Genomic DNA, 14,030 nt, shown 5'->3' with positions numbered 1-14,030 from the left:
TTCTCCTCAGCCATCCCCACCATTTTTTACACGTCCCTGCTGTAGAGCTTTTCATGTCGCAGTCTCAGAAGGCTCTTTCTCGGCTGCTTTGTTCGGCGTTGCCTGCCAGAAAATCTTGTAGACAGGTGACCCTATGCCGCCATCGGCGGATTTGTACTCGTTTGCCCCGGGTATCTCCATAATCGCCTCTTTCACTAGCCTGACCGTCTCCTGCATCTCTTCCATAGTCGCCTTCTTCTTCCCCCTGAGCTTGTTTTGAAAAGTGATCTCGCACTGGCATCCCTTCTGTAGGAACTTGAGCAGCTGCTTCATCTTGTGGCCCAGGTCGTGCTTGGTGATGGCCCAGTTGATCTCCATCTCCTTGGTCATGACCTTGGTGCGCCGTGCCGCCTTTTCCTTCTCCTTCTGCTCTCGCCTCAACTGCTCCCTGTTCAAAAATCGGCAGACCGGGTATAGAAGGCCCCTGTTCGTGGGCCCAGGGAGGGCAATGCAGTCTAGTTGATCAGTCTTGAGGTCGGCATTCTTGAGCACTTCCACCACCGATTGCGGCTCCGATAGCCCGGTGGCTTCGCGGAATACTATCTTCTCGCAAATGTCGAGAAGTTCCTCGTCTCTTGGGAACCTTCCCATCTTTTTAAAGTTCCAAGGTCCCTCATCATCATCTTCTTCTTCTTTCTCTTCTTCGACCTCGTCTCGAGCATTGCGGCGATTTGGTACCCGCTCCTCATCAGCCGACGTTGGTTCCGGAAACAATTTTGCTGATTTTTTTCTGCTGCCATAGCATCGTATCTGGTTGGAGGATAGCCTTGGGCCCGTAGCTGTCGGTAGTGCCCTCGGGACAAGCTGCGCCAGGCATATGGTTGGGCGCGCGGTGCTCGTCAGCATGCGCATGCATCCCGCCGTGACTGGTCTTGAGCGCACTGCGAGTGCCTTGGGACAAATCATTGTCGCGTGTTGGGCTGGCAAGGATCGAGTGATGTCTTTTTTTCCTCTTCTCTTCGGTGACGCAGTTTGGGCTCGGCGGGGAGCTTGCAGGATGATCACAAGTCGCGGCAAGCGAAAAGAACAAGGTAGATTGTGTAGGGGTGCATCATCTGCAAATATCCAATCTCAACAGCTCAACTTTGCCGTTCCTGGGGAAGCTTTTCACTGAAGGTGGAGCTCTGGCCGGGTACAGGGATCGACGTGCTTGGCATGCTTTCGCAGCTGTGTTGGCTGACAAAGCATTCAACCCGGCACCTGACGTAGTACGGGAAGCTTGTGCAGGAAGCTGAGGTTTGCGGTTGTACCATAGAAGTACTTGTTGCAGTGAATACAGATGGTCTGTTGGTTGTGCTATAAGGGTCCATGTTGTCAGGTTTTCGATTATAACAATTATCGGCGCAATTTTTTGTTTCTCATTTTTTCTTCTTCTATCGGCGGAGTCATTCGTTTCTGGATGGATTTTTTTTTTTTTTTAAATTTCTCGGAGACGGCTGGTATATGACCTGCATAAGACTGGCCTTGCGAAGGTTGAACAGAGAGCCATAAAGAAACAAATCCACAATGGCATCATTCTCATTCAGACTGCTGGGCCGGCTCTCCGGTGGCTCGACTTTCTTCCCCATCAAGCCGACCATCTGGGTTCTTAAGACCTTTGCCATGTTCCATGTCTTCTTCTACAACGGCTACAGCTACTCAGCCACCTGGGGACCCTCCATGCTGCCGACCTTCGAGGTCGTCGGTGATGCCGCCGTCATCAATCGCACGTACCGGCGCGGCAGGAACATCTGCGTCGGCGATATCGTGGCCTACGACATACCCGTGGAGAAGAAGGACACGGGCATGAAGAGAGTCATTGGGATGCCGGGAGATTACGTCCTCATCAACTCGCCCGAGAGTGGGAGCAGTGAGATGATTCAGGTGAGACAGGACAAGAATCCTCCAACTCCTTTTTCTATGAGGCTCCCTTCTGGCCCCCAAAATACTCCACCTCCTTGTTTCTCTTGGCGCTTTCTTCCTTTCGACAGCTTCTTCCCGCCAACTGGTAAGCTGCATTATGAGATGCCATGGAGCAAGGAGAGGTGGTAGGGGTAAGAAAGGAAGACAAATCAAAAAATAAGGCAAACAAAGAAATTGGGGCGAAACATATTTCTGACTATCAAGCTACTCCAATCCAGGTCCCTCCGGGTCATTGCTGGCTCGTGGGAGACAATATTCCCGCCTCAAGAGACTCGCGCCACTACGGACCAGTGCCTCTTGCCTTGATTCATGGAAAAGTAGTTGGCAAATGGTTTCCATGGAAAAGCTTCAAGAACGGCCTGCAAAAAGTCCCTGAATCTGACTAGAGCTGTTACTCCCGACTTTTGAAACCTGGGCGAAGAGACTATTTTTACCTTTGTGATTCAGGGGCAAGCGACAAACATATCAATCGCTCACATCATTTGCTCCCCTGCTTGAAATTATAACGTCACATCGTCCTGGTATGAAATATTTCACAGAAAAAGATTTATCAACGACGGAGTCTGCGCGGCGAAGACCGTCTCACCCTCACGTACGCCACCATGGTAATATACCAGAAGAGTGAACTACCGTCGCCGAGATTTGACAGCCATAAGCGGACAAACTATAAGATCCGAGTGGCAATTATCAGACATAAGCATTTCCAACAATTTGGACCTCATGCTTAAGTATACAAGGTCAGCACTTTCAGTCAGAACTGAGGATCCCTTGTTGTTCAGCAGGCGTTGACACCCCGAGAAAAAAGAAAATTAAAAAAAAATATATTATATATAATTGATACCCAGGTTGACTTAGCATCACGACTGCAATACGAAATATGCTTATCGCGCTCGGTTTACACAATGATGAAATGTTTTGCATTCTTCTGGCTCTTGTCCGCACGGATTCCAGTGTGCCTAAGAATCTATAGCTCAGGCTGAGCATCGTAAGAAAAACCAACAGTACAAATTCCAAGCTCTATATAGCGGTGTAGATGAGGGATTATCGCCTCAGTAAGATATGTGATGGGGTCCAAAACAACATGATGGTACAGTCCTATGTTAAAAATGTCATCAAGCAAAAATTAAGGGGAGAAAAAGGTAACAACAGTGCTATATCCGCCGTGGCGGAACTGCAACTAGAAATACAAAACTGGATCGTAAGATCGGATATAACTAGGAAAAGTAATCTTAATCGTAGAATCGGCGTTAACTGGGTAAACGCTTTGTTCGTTAATCGTTGTGTTTCTCCAGAAGTTGCTTAAGCTATGCTCAGACATGTCTGGATGATTTCGAAGGGTGTGTTTTCTTGGGGACGGGTTGAAGTAGTCATAAGATTTGTCAGAAGGACTTGGGAGGCGTTTAGTCGATCATCCCCTGTGGCTGGTGAGGCTAAATGTCAGATGCATGCAAAGCCAGTAACGGAATTGGCTATACTTATCGAACATACCTTGAGTTGTTCGGTCATGCCTGCCGATCGGCTAACGGCTCGAGGATCCCTGATAGTCATAGTAGTAGGGGGTGCTCTCGTAGTATAACGGGTCCTCCCCTTCAGCGTTATCGTCATTTCCCTCCCAGCTGCCAGATGTCGTGTAAGCATAACTGCTCATATCTGGGTAGGTTGGGCTCAGGTACTGTGGGTCGCTGCCATAGGTATAGGTTCCCATGGTCGAACCACCTCTTTGGTGTGCAGCTGCGCTCGCTCCACCTCGACCGCCGCTTCCCGCGTCATCATGCCCACGTCCAACGACGTAGTGCATGTTAACGCCTCCCCAAGGCAGACCTGATGGGGCAACATCGCTTTCAGTCAGCCCCAAGTCGTCCGCACCAGGGACTTGGTAACTGCTACCGGCGTACTCGACATTGCGCGAGTCCCGGTCGCTCTTCTCCTTCTGCTCTCTGGCCTTGGTCCCTATTATATTGGTCAGCTACATGTTCAAAATGCCAGCGTCTTGGTTGACAAGGATGTATACGTACGAAACTTCCGCTGGGCAATGCGATTTTGAATGCGCCTCCTCTCTTCCGGGTCCGTGACTTGAGACCAGTCGTCTGACTTTTGCTTCGATTTGCTCGAGGAGCTGTGTTTCCTTGAGCCCTGGGGCGATGATGAGGGCATGTTTGAGTAGCTGGGCATATTGAGAGGGTAGGAAGATTCTGAACCAAGAGCGTCCTGCTGACTATTCTGAGGTTCTGGGTCACCTGAGGATGTATCTGCTGCGGATGGTTTATGAGATGACATATAGATGGAGCTTTGCGATAGACTCCTTGACCGAGATGCCGTCTTATCTCCCTGTGGCAAACTGATTTCTGCGAACCTCGATGTTTCTGGTGGGTATGACTTGGAACTGACAGATCAATGTATGATATGTGAAAAGCTGTGGCTGTGGCCTCCTCATCCTCTGACGAGCCCGGGGCAGCGGCCGCCAGTTTATGTATGAGATAGGGAAGGGTATCCGAGGTTTGTGAACCCAAAAGGGGTGAGAAATCTCGACGTCAAGGTTGCAGCTCGATTAGAAGACTCCCGCGTCATCAGCAGCCCTCAAGGTTGGGTCGATATAATACCGCAAGATAGAAATCTTGGGGGAGGACTCGGGGCCGGGCAGTGAGACGTCCGGTACTCCGCCGATGCGCACGCGCAAGTACTTTCAAATGTATGTGTCTGAATTGATACAGACCGAACAACAATAAGGTAAGGGTAGATTACGCCAAGATTTTCAAGATGACGACGGTTTGTATTGGAGTTCAGGAGAACAACACGCGTACACAAGCTGCGGTTAACAGATTGTTTGATTGGGGGCCGGTCACATAAGATGATGTACGGGGGTAAAGGGCATCTAAGCCACAATTTATAGCTAGACCTAAAGCTGGCTACTAGTATTACTTGGCTCGGAGAAGGCTAGAGGCATCCAGTGATGAGATTATATGTAGGGCTGCCAAAGTTGTTTTGTCAAGCGGCAGGGGGGGTGTGCTGTTCTGCATCAAGCAACAAGATGCTACCTTGCCATATGTTTAGAGTCAGAGCTCAGGCAGAAGCAAGAAGATGTATCGGAATCCCGGAACTATCCGGATCGCTACCTGAGGTAAATGTTTGAAAATATACATAGACAGGTAGGCAGCTGGATGGCAAGGTATGGCCTGCATGTACATCGAACGGAGAATTATAGCGTAGCAGTGAGAATGACTATGTCTATGTATGTGGGCATCATGGCGGTCAACTTTGACGACTGGTGGAGCCGAGTAGCATGCTTGATTTGGGTGGGTGGCCGCATAAGCCAAAGGAGGAGCAAGGGGGTCTGAGGAGTGCGGGTGCAGAGAGCAGATGATCGAGCTTTAGAAAAATCCCACCCAGGTCGAGAATATCAGGAGAGGTAAAATTAGGTTGATCGGGAAATATACCCAGTAAACTCAGCGGGAAGGATTTGAATTCCAAATCCGGATCACTTTGATTGAAAGTATGCGGCTCAGCATGACTGACCCGACCCATTGCTCTGGGATCCAGGTGCGGAGCAACCAGCCGCACCAAGTCACACATTCGACTAGAACAAAAAAAAAAAAAAAAACAAGGCTTTGCATGCACGAAGGGTAATGGAGATTGAGCGGACGGGTAGCAGGGTAGGCCAAGGTACCTCGCATGGGATACGTACCTCTAGGGTAAGCAGCTTCTTCCGCGCGCAAAAGAGCTTTATTCCACATACCAAAAGGCAGCAAAGCATGATTGGGGGATGGGGCTGCGCGCCTGCGTAGATATGTGAATTGATGTAACCTGTGTGTGTGGGTAAGAAATCAAGGTGAGATGCGAAGGAATCCCACGACGACAAGCAGGGTCACGCGTCAAAATCGACTGTGCAGGAAAAGGAAGACAAGCCGGGAGGAGGTACATCCGGCCGTGAATATGCTTGGTCTGGTTCGCTTCTCGATTTGAGTAGGCAATGCAAGCCCGCATTCCATCATCCCACACACCATCGGCCAAGGCTCAGGCAGCCCTTTGCATCTTAGGTGTGGTAGGGTACTCAGTGTACTACTGTACTTCAAAAAAAAAAAAAAAAAAAAAAAAAAAAAAAAAACGCTACCTACCAGACCCCCAGACCCCCGTCGCCCAGCCAGTCGTTATGGATCTGTCGTATTCAGAAACCCCATCCGGCTTCCACTGCTTATGTTAGCCGAATCCCATTTCAAATTATATGCGTCGTCGTCGGTGACGCATCTCTATGCCCGGAGGGTGTTCTTCTAGGTTGTTTACGGCTTGGCTTCTAACGTTTAAGTCGACTCACCAACTGCTGTCAGTGGGCACACGGGACCGAGCGGAACGTGTCGGTGCTCCGCCATGGGTAGTGAGCTCCACTATCAGGAACGGCGGGGACCCGCCATGCCCGAAAATTATTCGATAAATGTACGGGTCAAGCATGTACTTCGGTTGTTGTGTATAGTTTCCGAGTGAGACCGGACTTAAGAAAGGTGCCAGAAAGAGTGTGCTTGGTAATTAATACGTAGGTACCTAGGCGAGAGCGTTGCAGTGCTCATTGGTTCACGACAATCATGAGAACCGGGCTGTCAAAAAGACGAAAAAAGCCAGAGAAACATGAAAGAACCAAGAAAAGAAAAGCGCTAATCGCAAGCTGAAGATGGTGTCCCTGGCGCTACCTAGCTTCCAGCATCTGTTTCGCCAAGTCATGGATACTGGTCGACTAAGAGTGACTCATTCGTAACAAAAACACGCGTAATTTTGCGGCTTCTCTGTTTGGTGATGGACAAGGTACTGACTGGATCAAATCGATCGACCCAGAATCAGGCATGATTATCTACTGTAGGTATTCTGATTACCTAGGCTCGTTGTGGTAAGCCTGGACGAAAGAGGGATCGGCAAGATTCCAAAACAAGACTGTTCGTTTGTTGTAGAAGATGCTCTCCTGTCAGCAATTCAAATTTGAGAGGGGCGAGCACACACGCTTTACACGAGATGATACGTCAACTTGAACTTGATAGTGACTTGGCTAAGGAGGTTGAGAAAAGGTACAGCCTTGGGAGGGTTGCATTGGGACCCGCAATCAAGCTTGTCAAACGAGCTACAAGAGTAATCCAGGGTACAGTACGACAGGCGGTTGGCGGCTCCAACCCAGAATGTAGAACCACAATGATGACTAATGCCGAAGCGGTACAAAGCCGCCTAGAGTAATAAGGTAGGAATCTAATAAATTAACGCCTACACCACCTTCCCACCGGGCCCAGAAACCGGCCTTAAGACCCGATTCTCCGAGCTGTTACGGAGCTCGGTTCTCGATTATCAACTCCGCCCGATGGATGCCTTGGCTGCCTGAACAAACAGTCATACCTCATACATTGAATCTGGCCGCGTGCATAATGATATAACCTGCCATGGCGACCCCGGGCATTTTGATTGGACGACTCGATGCCCATGATTGATGATACAAACAATTTCAGGTTTAGACGGATGCAATCGTTAAATTCAACCCCGTGATTTTCATACCCGGCCCCAGAGGTCATCAGGGACACTTTCGTGCTCACCCCTCCTCGCAGTACTTTTTGACTCATACAAACTCTCTCAAGTCCGGTATGCCCGAGGACCACTATGTATATCAAATTGTTCTGGACTGAGGCTATGGCACTCAACCCCTCCAGTCCGCGGCCCGCGGGCATGCGCGGGATGCTTGTGGTACCATATCGTAGGTAATCAATCCTTCGCCTGCTTACTCTAGCATTTTTTCTCTTTTCTTCCGGTGAGGCTTCCGCCCCGGCCAGCTCCAGTTTCCAGAGGATGACGTGATGAGCCATGCTACTCTAATACTTGTTTTCTCACTGCCCACCGCAGCATTTCGGGTTCTCGTCAAAATTCATGTTGTACCGACCCGAAGCCAAGCTCAGAGCCAATTTAAAATCGCTCTCGTGAGCCTTTTGAACGTAATGTGAACGGTTTATTGTACAGATTCTAGAAGTATACGGTGATGTACAGCGTGCTGTTCGCGATGACGGGTGAAAAACACCATCTGGCGGCCCTGGCCACCGGCGGTCATACGCCCTCAGGATCCCTGGACCTATCAGTAGTTGAAGCCCTGAGCCTCCCTCATGGCCTTGCGTTCCTCCACCCTCCTCTTGAATCGCACCTCAGCCCGCCTCCTCTCACCACCGTCAATCTTCCTGCCCCTCTTGTGCTCCCATAGTCCATCGACAGCCTTGAAGATCGACCCCTCGTGGTTCTTCATCGGCACGGCATGCGGGCCCGCAATGGTCCTAGTCCCAATGACCTTGTAGCCCTGGATGCGGGGCCTGTCCTCCTCGGGTACGTCCTCGGGCTTGGTGCCGGGCGGCACGTTGACGACGACCCGGTGCATCTTGAGCGGACCCTTGGGGATGTTGAGCACCTTGAGCTCCGCCGCCCCGTCGACGACGTGCTTCAGGTCGCCTCCAATCCCAAAGTGGCCCTGCGTGTACTTGTTCCGCCACGAGATCAGGTACCGCCGCGACCGCGCCGGCTCGATGCCGAGCTCGCGCAGCTGCGGCGGCGTCAGGGAGAATAGCACCTCCCACGACGGGAATTTGGACGCGTGCTTGACCAGGTCGCGACCAATCAGCCTGAGGAAGGTCGGGACGTCGGGCACGAGCGGGATCGGCTCCGGTATTGTGAAGGTGCGTTTACTCGATGCCCATCTTGACTGTATGGCCGGCGATATGCTGGGTATGTTGGCGGTTGTCGGTCTTGAACGCAGTAAGCTCGACAAGAAAGAGAACGGTTTTGACGGCGGCATCTTTTTAGATCGGGTGGCGCTGAAAGAAGGGAGGGGAGGTCGTTAGATCAAGACAGCCTGCCTTTAAAAAAAAGGGCACGAAGCTCTGATTTGCAGCTCGACTAACCTATCCGCCGCGTCTCCTTCCTGAGAATTTCCCAAGCTTCTAATTATACTCAAAATAACCGTTTGTCCGTCAATTGAGCTTGGGCGCACCTGCACGCCACTGGGAGCGTCGCTATTATCGTCGGTTCAATGTCTTTTAGATTACACTGATATTGTTGAAGCTCCCAAAGTGACCTGGATTTTTTTTGCTAGTTGGAATTGATCGTGTCGCGCCCATCTCCACCACGGCTGCAGGCCGGACCCACAAACCCCCGACCCCGGACGAGGCTGTGTCACAGTATTGACTACATGAATTATGTAGCCTACCCTGCATCTTAGGACTTGGCCCTTTTCATGCTCACTTTATCCTCAATACCCCCTCTAAAAAGTTGACTCTGACTGGGTGTAGATATCAAGGCAACATTTTGTATGTGCAATGGATTGGTATATTGTTCTGACTCGCGCTGACCATTAATAACGAGGAAAGCCTCGAAGTCATCAACGCTATTTTGCTGTAAGTATGCTAACAGGGAAAGGACACTAAAACATTACCCAAACCCCCTATTGTGTTTGTTTTGTCTAAAACTGCATCAAAACTCGTGACAACCCAAGCCTTAGAACGCCTGTTTTAGAACCGCCGATAAATGCCGTCAATCAACAACTCCCAATGTCACACTCAACACCTTGCCGGTTCATAATGCTACTCGTCATGCACACAAAAGGATCACGTGTTGACCGTTCGATTTCTTCCTTCGATTGTCGCTGACCATGCTCTCGTTCAGTGTATATCTTTCCTTATTGGTCATGAGCCCACCGCATTATCTCATCGTCCCATATCTCCTCTGCCTCTACTGGGACTTCGATGTGGTTTCCTGGAAGATCTCTCCTGGATAAGCTGACGACTCGTATCGACGTCGTAGCCAATAATATCCGTCAGATAGTATTGCCTATGCGTATCTATTGTTAGCTAATTCGGGGTTTCCAGGGGTGACCTCTCTGTGGCAACATCCTGACGACAGCGTATGGTAGGAGACAGGGGGGAATTTTACTTCTCATCCATGGAGACATTCGCTTTGGTGTCTTCAAGTCGTTGCTGGCACTCCATCCAAGCCACCGCCCTCCGTCTAGGATCAATCCTCTTGATGCCATATAAAAACCTGCCACTGACGGGACGGTGGTCCGATACGCGCACCTCGTGTCTTCGGTAATCCAGTTGCTGTATCCGGCCTCTAGATCCCCGGTAAAGGAGTCGATCACACCACGCCGGGCTTCGCTTCTTCTCTGAAGTGTCGTAAGTATCCGTCCCGACATCATACTTGTAGGTGGGCGCAAACGATATTTGCGCCTCTTCAAACGCTCGCAGTCGGAATCCTGGATTCCTTCGCTTGGCCACCAGCAGCTGATCGCGTTCGAGTAGTTTGGACAAGTTACCCTGTTTTACGGCCATGACCACTGTATCGCGCGACATGGTATCGATTCGATAGTTGAGATCACCGTTCAGGAGTACGAGCTCGTGGTCCATTATCATGGTGCCATCGCCTCCACCGACATAGCTATCGATCCGTATGTTGGGGTCCCTCTCAATGGGTAGGATCTGCGCCTCAAGGATGGCCGCAACGTCGTTGTGCCGGTTTTGCGCTTGGCTCTGCCCAGCCGCTAGATGGCAGTTAATGAAACAAAGCGATGTGTCGTCGACCATGAATCGCACTACCACCGCACCTTTGTTACCATGCAAACCGCCCATCCCGCGCTTGACCTCGGCAGTGCTGAGATTGCTAATTCGTGCCCTGATATCCGCCTTGACGAAGATGCACGTAAACAGTCCGACCATGTGAGAGGTCTGCAAGAGATGATACAGCTCGCCTGGCATGTAGTCATCCAGTGCCCGAACCAAAAAGTCCCTCCAGTCACGATATTGATGGCTCATGCGCTCCTGATCCGACCCTTCCTTCTTCTTTACTTTGAGAAACCGCTTTGCTGTGGCCTTCTTGTCCTCCAAATCAACCAGCTCCTGGAATCCAAAGATTAAAATGTCGGGAGATTCGCCGCTTTGTAGCAGCGACTGGAAGAAACTTGCATCGTTCTGAGAGTACCGCAGGCTATTGGGCGTCGATGCTCCGGCGTTCCATGTCATGGCGAGCACTTTGAGCTGCTCTATTTCCGAATACTCCGTGTCCTTGGCTTGCATTTCCCCTTCGAGCCAATCCTCCTGCAGGAGCCCATCCCAAACCCTGAGCATGTTGTCTGCGCCGAGCGAAATGACCTGAGACCTGTCCAAGGTCCAGAAACTTGAACGGTCCGGGAGGAGCTTGACCACCGGATTCTCATGAGCTTGCCAATCCTTCTTTACAACCCACGGCTTGTGTGCGATGTCGTAGACACAAACTCTTCCCGAGTTATATCCCACCCAGATGTGGCTACCCACGCCTGCCAGTGTGTTGATCTTGAAAGAGCTGAGGCTGACCACGCCTAGGCAAGCATACCCGCTCCTGGAGTATATACTGACCTTGCCGTCTGCGTGTCCCAAGAACACCTTGTCAGGATCTGACGGCATCAGGGTACCAGAAACCACTTCACCCGCACCTTCTTGATACAGTGCCCTTATTAGCACCTGAAACTGGACCTTGCCGTCTGTCGTTGGCAAAAACACCCGGACCTCTTTTCCAGTCGCATGCCACAACTCGTCTCCAACAACCATGGAGAAAGTGTGACCTTTGGGAACTCGGAATGCTTGATCAGGAGATCCCAGTAGAGATGGTACGCCAGTTTCGTCGGGACCCCAAACATTAAGAGTACCGCCATCGTCCAGAGTCCATAGCTCGTTGTAATGTCTGTAGATTTTGATGATCTCATGCCGCCCGTGAGCTGTTGGCTTGGTCGCAACTATACCTTGAGTAGAGATATCGGCCTCCATGAGTTCACCTGTGTTGTTGCCGATCCAAATCCTCGTTCCTTCTTCGTCGACATTAGCGCCCGGCCTGAAAGCCACAGCGGTCGCCTTCACGTTTTCTCCATGTGATAGGCTCAACAGCAACTCTCCATCCAGAAGGCTCCATACTCGGGTGAGATGGCCGCTCGTGCATACTAGTTCACCACATGCATCGAATATGCGACTGTCGTATTTTGTGTTTATTTCATGAACGCCTTGCTTGATGTACGGTGCACGGCGGTTTGTATTTGCAGAGTCTGGATAGGCAGTAGATATCTCCGTCTTTGTTGCTGGTGGAACCTCCTGTGCGCGGCTTTCAGGAGCGGACGGAATGGAGGGCATAGCTGCTGGAGGGGCGCGGAACTCAGCAGGAGCCCGCGAAGATGTCCTGTCCACAGTCATTGACCTCGGGTGCACCCTCTGCGGCGGGGGCGGGGGCGGCGGGTGCTGCTGTGATGAGGGTGTCGAGACTGCCCTCTTTTGCGCAACACCGCTCGGTGGCGGTATTGTGTTGTTTTCCCCAGGTTTGGGCGGCCTTGGCGGCGGCCTTGTGATTGAATAGCCATTATAATTAGCTGACCTATGCTCGGTAACTGTTGCTGATCTGACAGGCAGTCGCGGCCCCTGATCTCCTGTACCCTGAGGGGTCAGTGGTCCCCGTGACGACCCTCTCGATGCGGTCCCATTTAGCTCTTGTTCTCTCTCTTTCCTCCTGTTGACAATAGACGGATGCAGTGGGGGAGGGTCAAATCCAGTCTGGACCGTTTGAATCCTCGGAGGGGCATCAGAGACAGATGGCCGTGGTCTTGCGGGCAGCGTAGGCGGCGCTTCGACATCCCCATCGACGCTCCCATTACTACTAGGGGGACTATTGAAGGGCGACTTTTGTGCGTCTGCAAGGCGATTTCGAAAGTCGGAGCTGCTGAGCGAGTCTACTCCCAGGTACGATGACCTCGAGGGGATCAATGGCTTGTCAGCTCGGTTGATTGGAGGAGGCGTCGGCTTAGCGTCACGTCCCCGGTCCCTCTCTCGTTTCAGTTCGGCAGAGCGCCTTGGTGGTGGAGGAGACGGAGGTTGTGAAGGGACTTGTCTGGGTGAGTTTTGCGGCTCCAATAAGGGGGTGCTGTTATTGCTTGGAATCTTGAACGGCCTTCGGGGGCTGCTTGGCGAGGGCGATTTGGCGTGCGAGTCTGGGTTTAGAAAGCTCCCGTGTTCTCCGGTGCCGACGGTCAAGGATCGTGGCTGGGGTGGTGACCGCGGGGGCTGGACCATCAGCGAGGGAGCGCCGAGGGTTACAGGACTGGGTATCAACGGAGGTGTGTGGTTCAGGCGCTGGGTGGTGGCGGTGTTCAGAGCCGAGGCAGGACCTTTTGGCTTTGGCTTCGCATCTCGCTGGACAGGCGGCGGTTCGGGCTTCGGGCCTGGTGAGGCTATCCTTACGGGCTGCGGAGGAGGTTGTGATGGAGGAGGCGTGGGACTTGAGCGGTCCGGGGCTTTGCCCATGCTCTCGAAATGTGATCGGAGAGACGAGACGGGTTTCTGTCGCCATTGTCAGCGAGTGTGCCAGCGTTTGTGAAGCCCATAGCAATTACATACCAGAGAAGAGCCGTCAGGGCCATCGGGTGTGTCTGAGGGCGCCATGATCTGTATATGGGTAGGCAATGGTCTAGCGAGTTGTCGGCGGGGTCTTGCAGGTGTTGGGTGAATCTACCCAGCAGACCCGTGATATCTTGACTGCACGTTCATCAGAAAGCCGAGTAACTTGGCATCCATAAAATCGCCAGCATGCACTACTTCCGACGATGCTCAGATCTAAAGTACTACTAGACTAGACAAGATCAAGAGAAGGTAGGTGAGGTACGGTAGTAGTAGGTGAGATATGGAGATGCTCAGAGTGGTGGTGGGGCTTCTTTCAATAGATGAGGTCCATGAAGGCCATGTCGAAGAAACGGCGCACTCAAGTACCACCGTTTGAAGTCAGTTGTGCTAATCATCGCTGTGCGGGCGGGCTGTGAGAGGTTGACAGCGGCGGTACGCGCAGTGGAGCGGGTGTGGAGAAGTTGCCCTGGGAATGACTGGATGCATGGTCCAGCACTGCCCTCGGTCTTGAGCCACCATTCATCCTAACTGTCCCACATCCTTGTTGGCAGCCTAAAAGCTCACCTAATTTTTACAATGGATGGAGATAAAATTATATCTATCTGGGTAGATGTCCTTGTTTTCTTTTTTCTTTTTTCTTTTTTACGTAGACTTTGATTACTGACGAAAAACCCAACT

At 51.5% G+C, this 14,030-nt stretch overlaps 6 protein-coding genes across 6 annotated transcripts; 1 reads left to right on the top strand and 5 right to left on the bottom strand.

Annotated features, from left to right (window-relative positions):
• Positions 1–51: 51 nt before the first annotated feature.
• PpBr36_04506 (uncharacterized protein) lies at positions 52–945 on the bottom strand (the record flags this gene model as incomplete). The annotated part of the gene is made up of 1 exon (XM_029891665.1): positions 52–945. The coding sequence occupies one exon, from the start codon at positions 943–945 to the stop codon at positions 52–54; it is 894 nt and encodes a 297-aa protein (XP_029749034.1).
• A 600-nt stretch (positions 946–1,545) lies between these two features.
• Positions 1,546–2,327, top strand: PpBr36_04505 (uncharacterized protein; the record flags this gene model as incomplete). The annotated part of the gene is made up of 2 exons (XM_029891664.1): positions 1,546–1,902; positions 2,160–2,327. 2 exons carry the CDS (start codon positions 1,546–1,548, stop codon positions 2,325–2,327), a joined length of 525 nt encoding a protein of 174 aa, XP_029749035.1.
• Positions 2,328–3,460: 1,133 nt separating this feature from the next.
• Positions 3,461–4,218, bottom strand: PpBr36_04504 (uncharacterized protein; the record flags this gene model as incomplete). The annotated part of the gene is made up of 2 exons (XM_029891663.1): positions 3,461–3,891; positions 3,957–4,218. 2 exons carry the CDS (start codon positions 4,216–4,218, stop codon positions 3,461–3,463), a joined length of 693 nt encoding a protein of 230 aa, XP_029749036.1.
• Positions 4,219–7,214: 2,996 nt separating this feature from the next.
• PpBr36_04503 (uncharacterized protein) lies at positions 7,215–7,313 on the bottom strand (the record flags this gene model as incomplete). The annotated part of the gene is made up of 1 exon (XM_029891662.1): positions 7,215–7,313. One exon carries the CDS (start codon positions 7,311–7,313, stop codon positions 7,215–7,217), a length of 99 nt encoding a protein of 32 aa, XP_029749037.1.
• Positions 7,314–8,032: 719 nt separating this feature from the next.
• Positions 8,033–8,740, bottom strand: PpBr36_04502 (uncharacterized protein; the record flags this gene model as incomplete). The annotated part of the gene is made up of 1 exon (XM_029891661.1): positions 8,033–8,740. One exon carries the CDS (start codon positions 8,738–8,740, stop codon positions 8,033–8,035), a length of 708 nt encoding a protein of 235 aa, XP_029749038.1.
• Positions 8,741–9,869: 1,129 nt separating this feature from the next.
• On the bottom strand, positions 9,870–13,394 carry PpBr36_04501 (uncharacterized protein; the record flags this gene model as incomplete). Its single annotated transcript, XM_029891660.1, has 2 exons — positions 9,870–13,292; positions 13,350–13,394. 2 exons carry the CDS (start codon positions 13,392–13,394, stop codon positions 9,870–9,872), a joined length of 3,468 nt encoding a protein of 1,155 aa, XP_029749039.1.
• Positions 13,395–14,030: the final 636 nt, after the last annotated feature.

Source organism: Pyricularia pennisetigena, chromosome 6 (assembly GCF_004337985.1).
Source record: "Pyricularia pennisetigena strain Br36 chromosome 6, whole genome shotgun sequence".
In the NCBI taxonomy this organism is placed as follows: domain Eukaryota; kingdom Fungi; phylum Ascomycota; class Sordariomycetes; order Magnaporthales; family Pyriculariaceae; genus Pyricularia; species Pyricularia pennisetigena.
The sequence above is the reverse complement of the archived record's forward strand: the minus strand, read 5'-3'. Positions and strand labels throughout refer to the sequence as shown.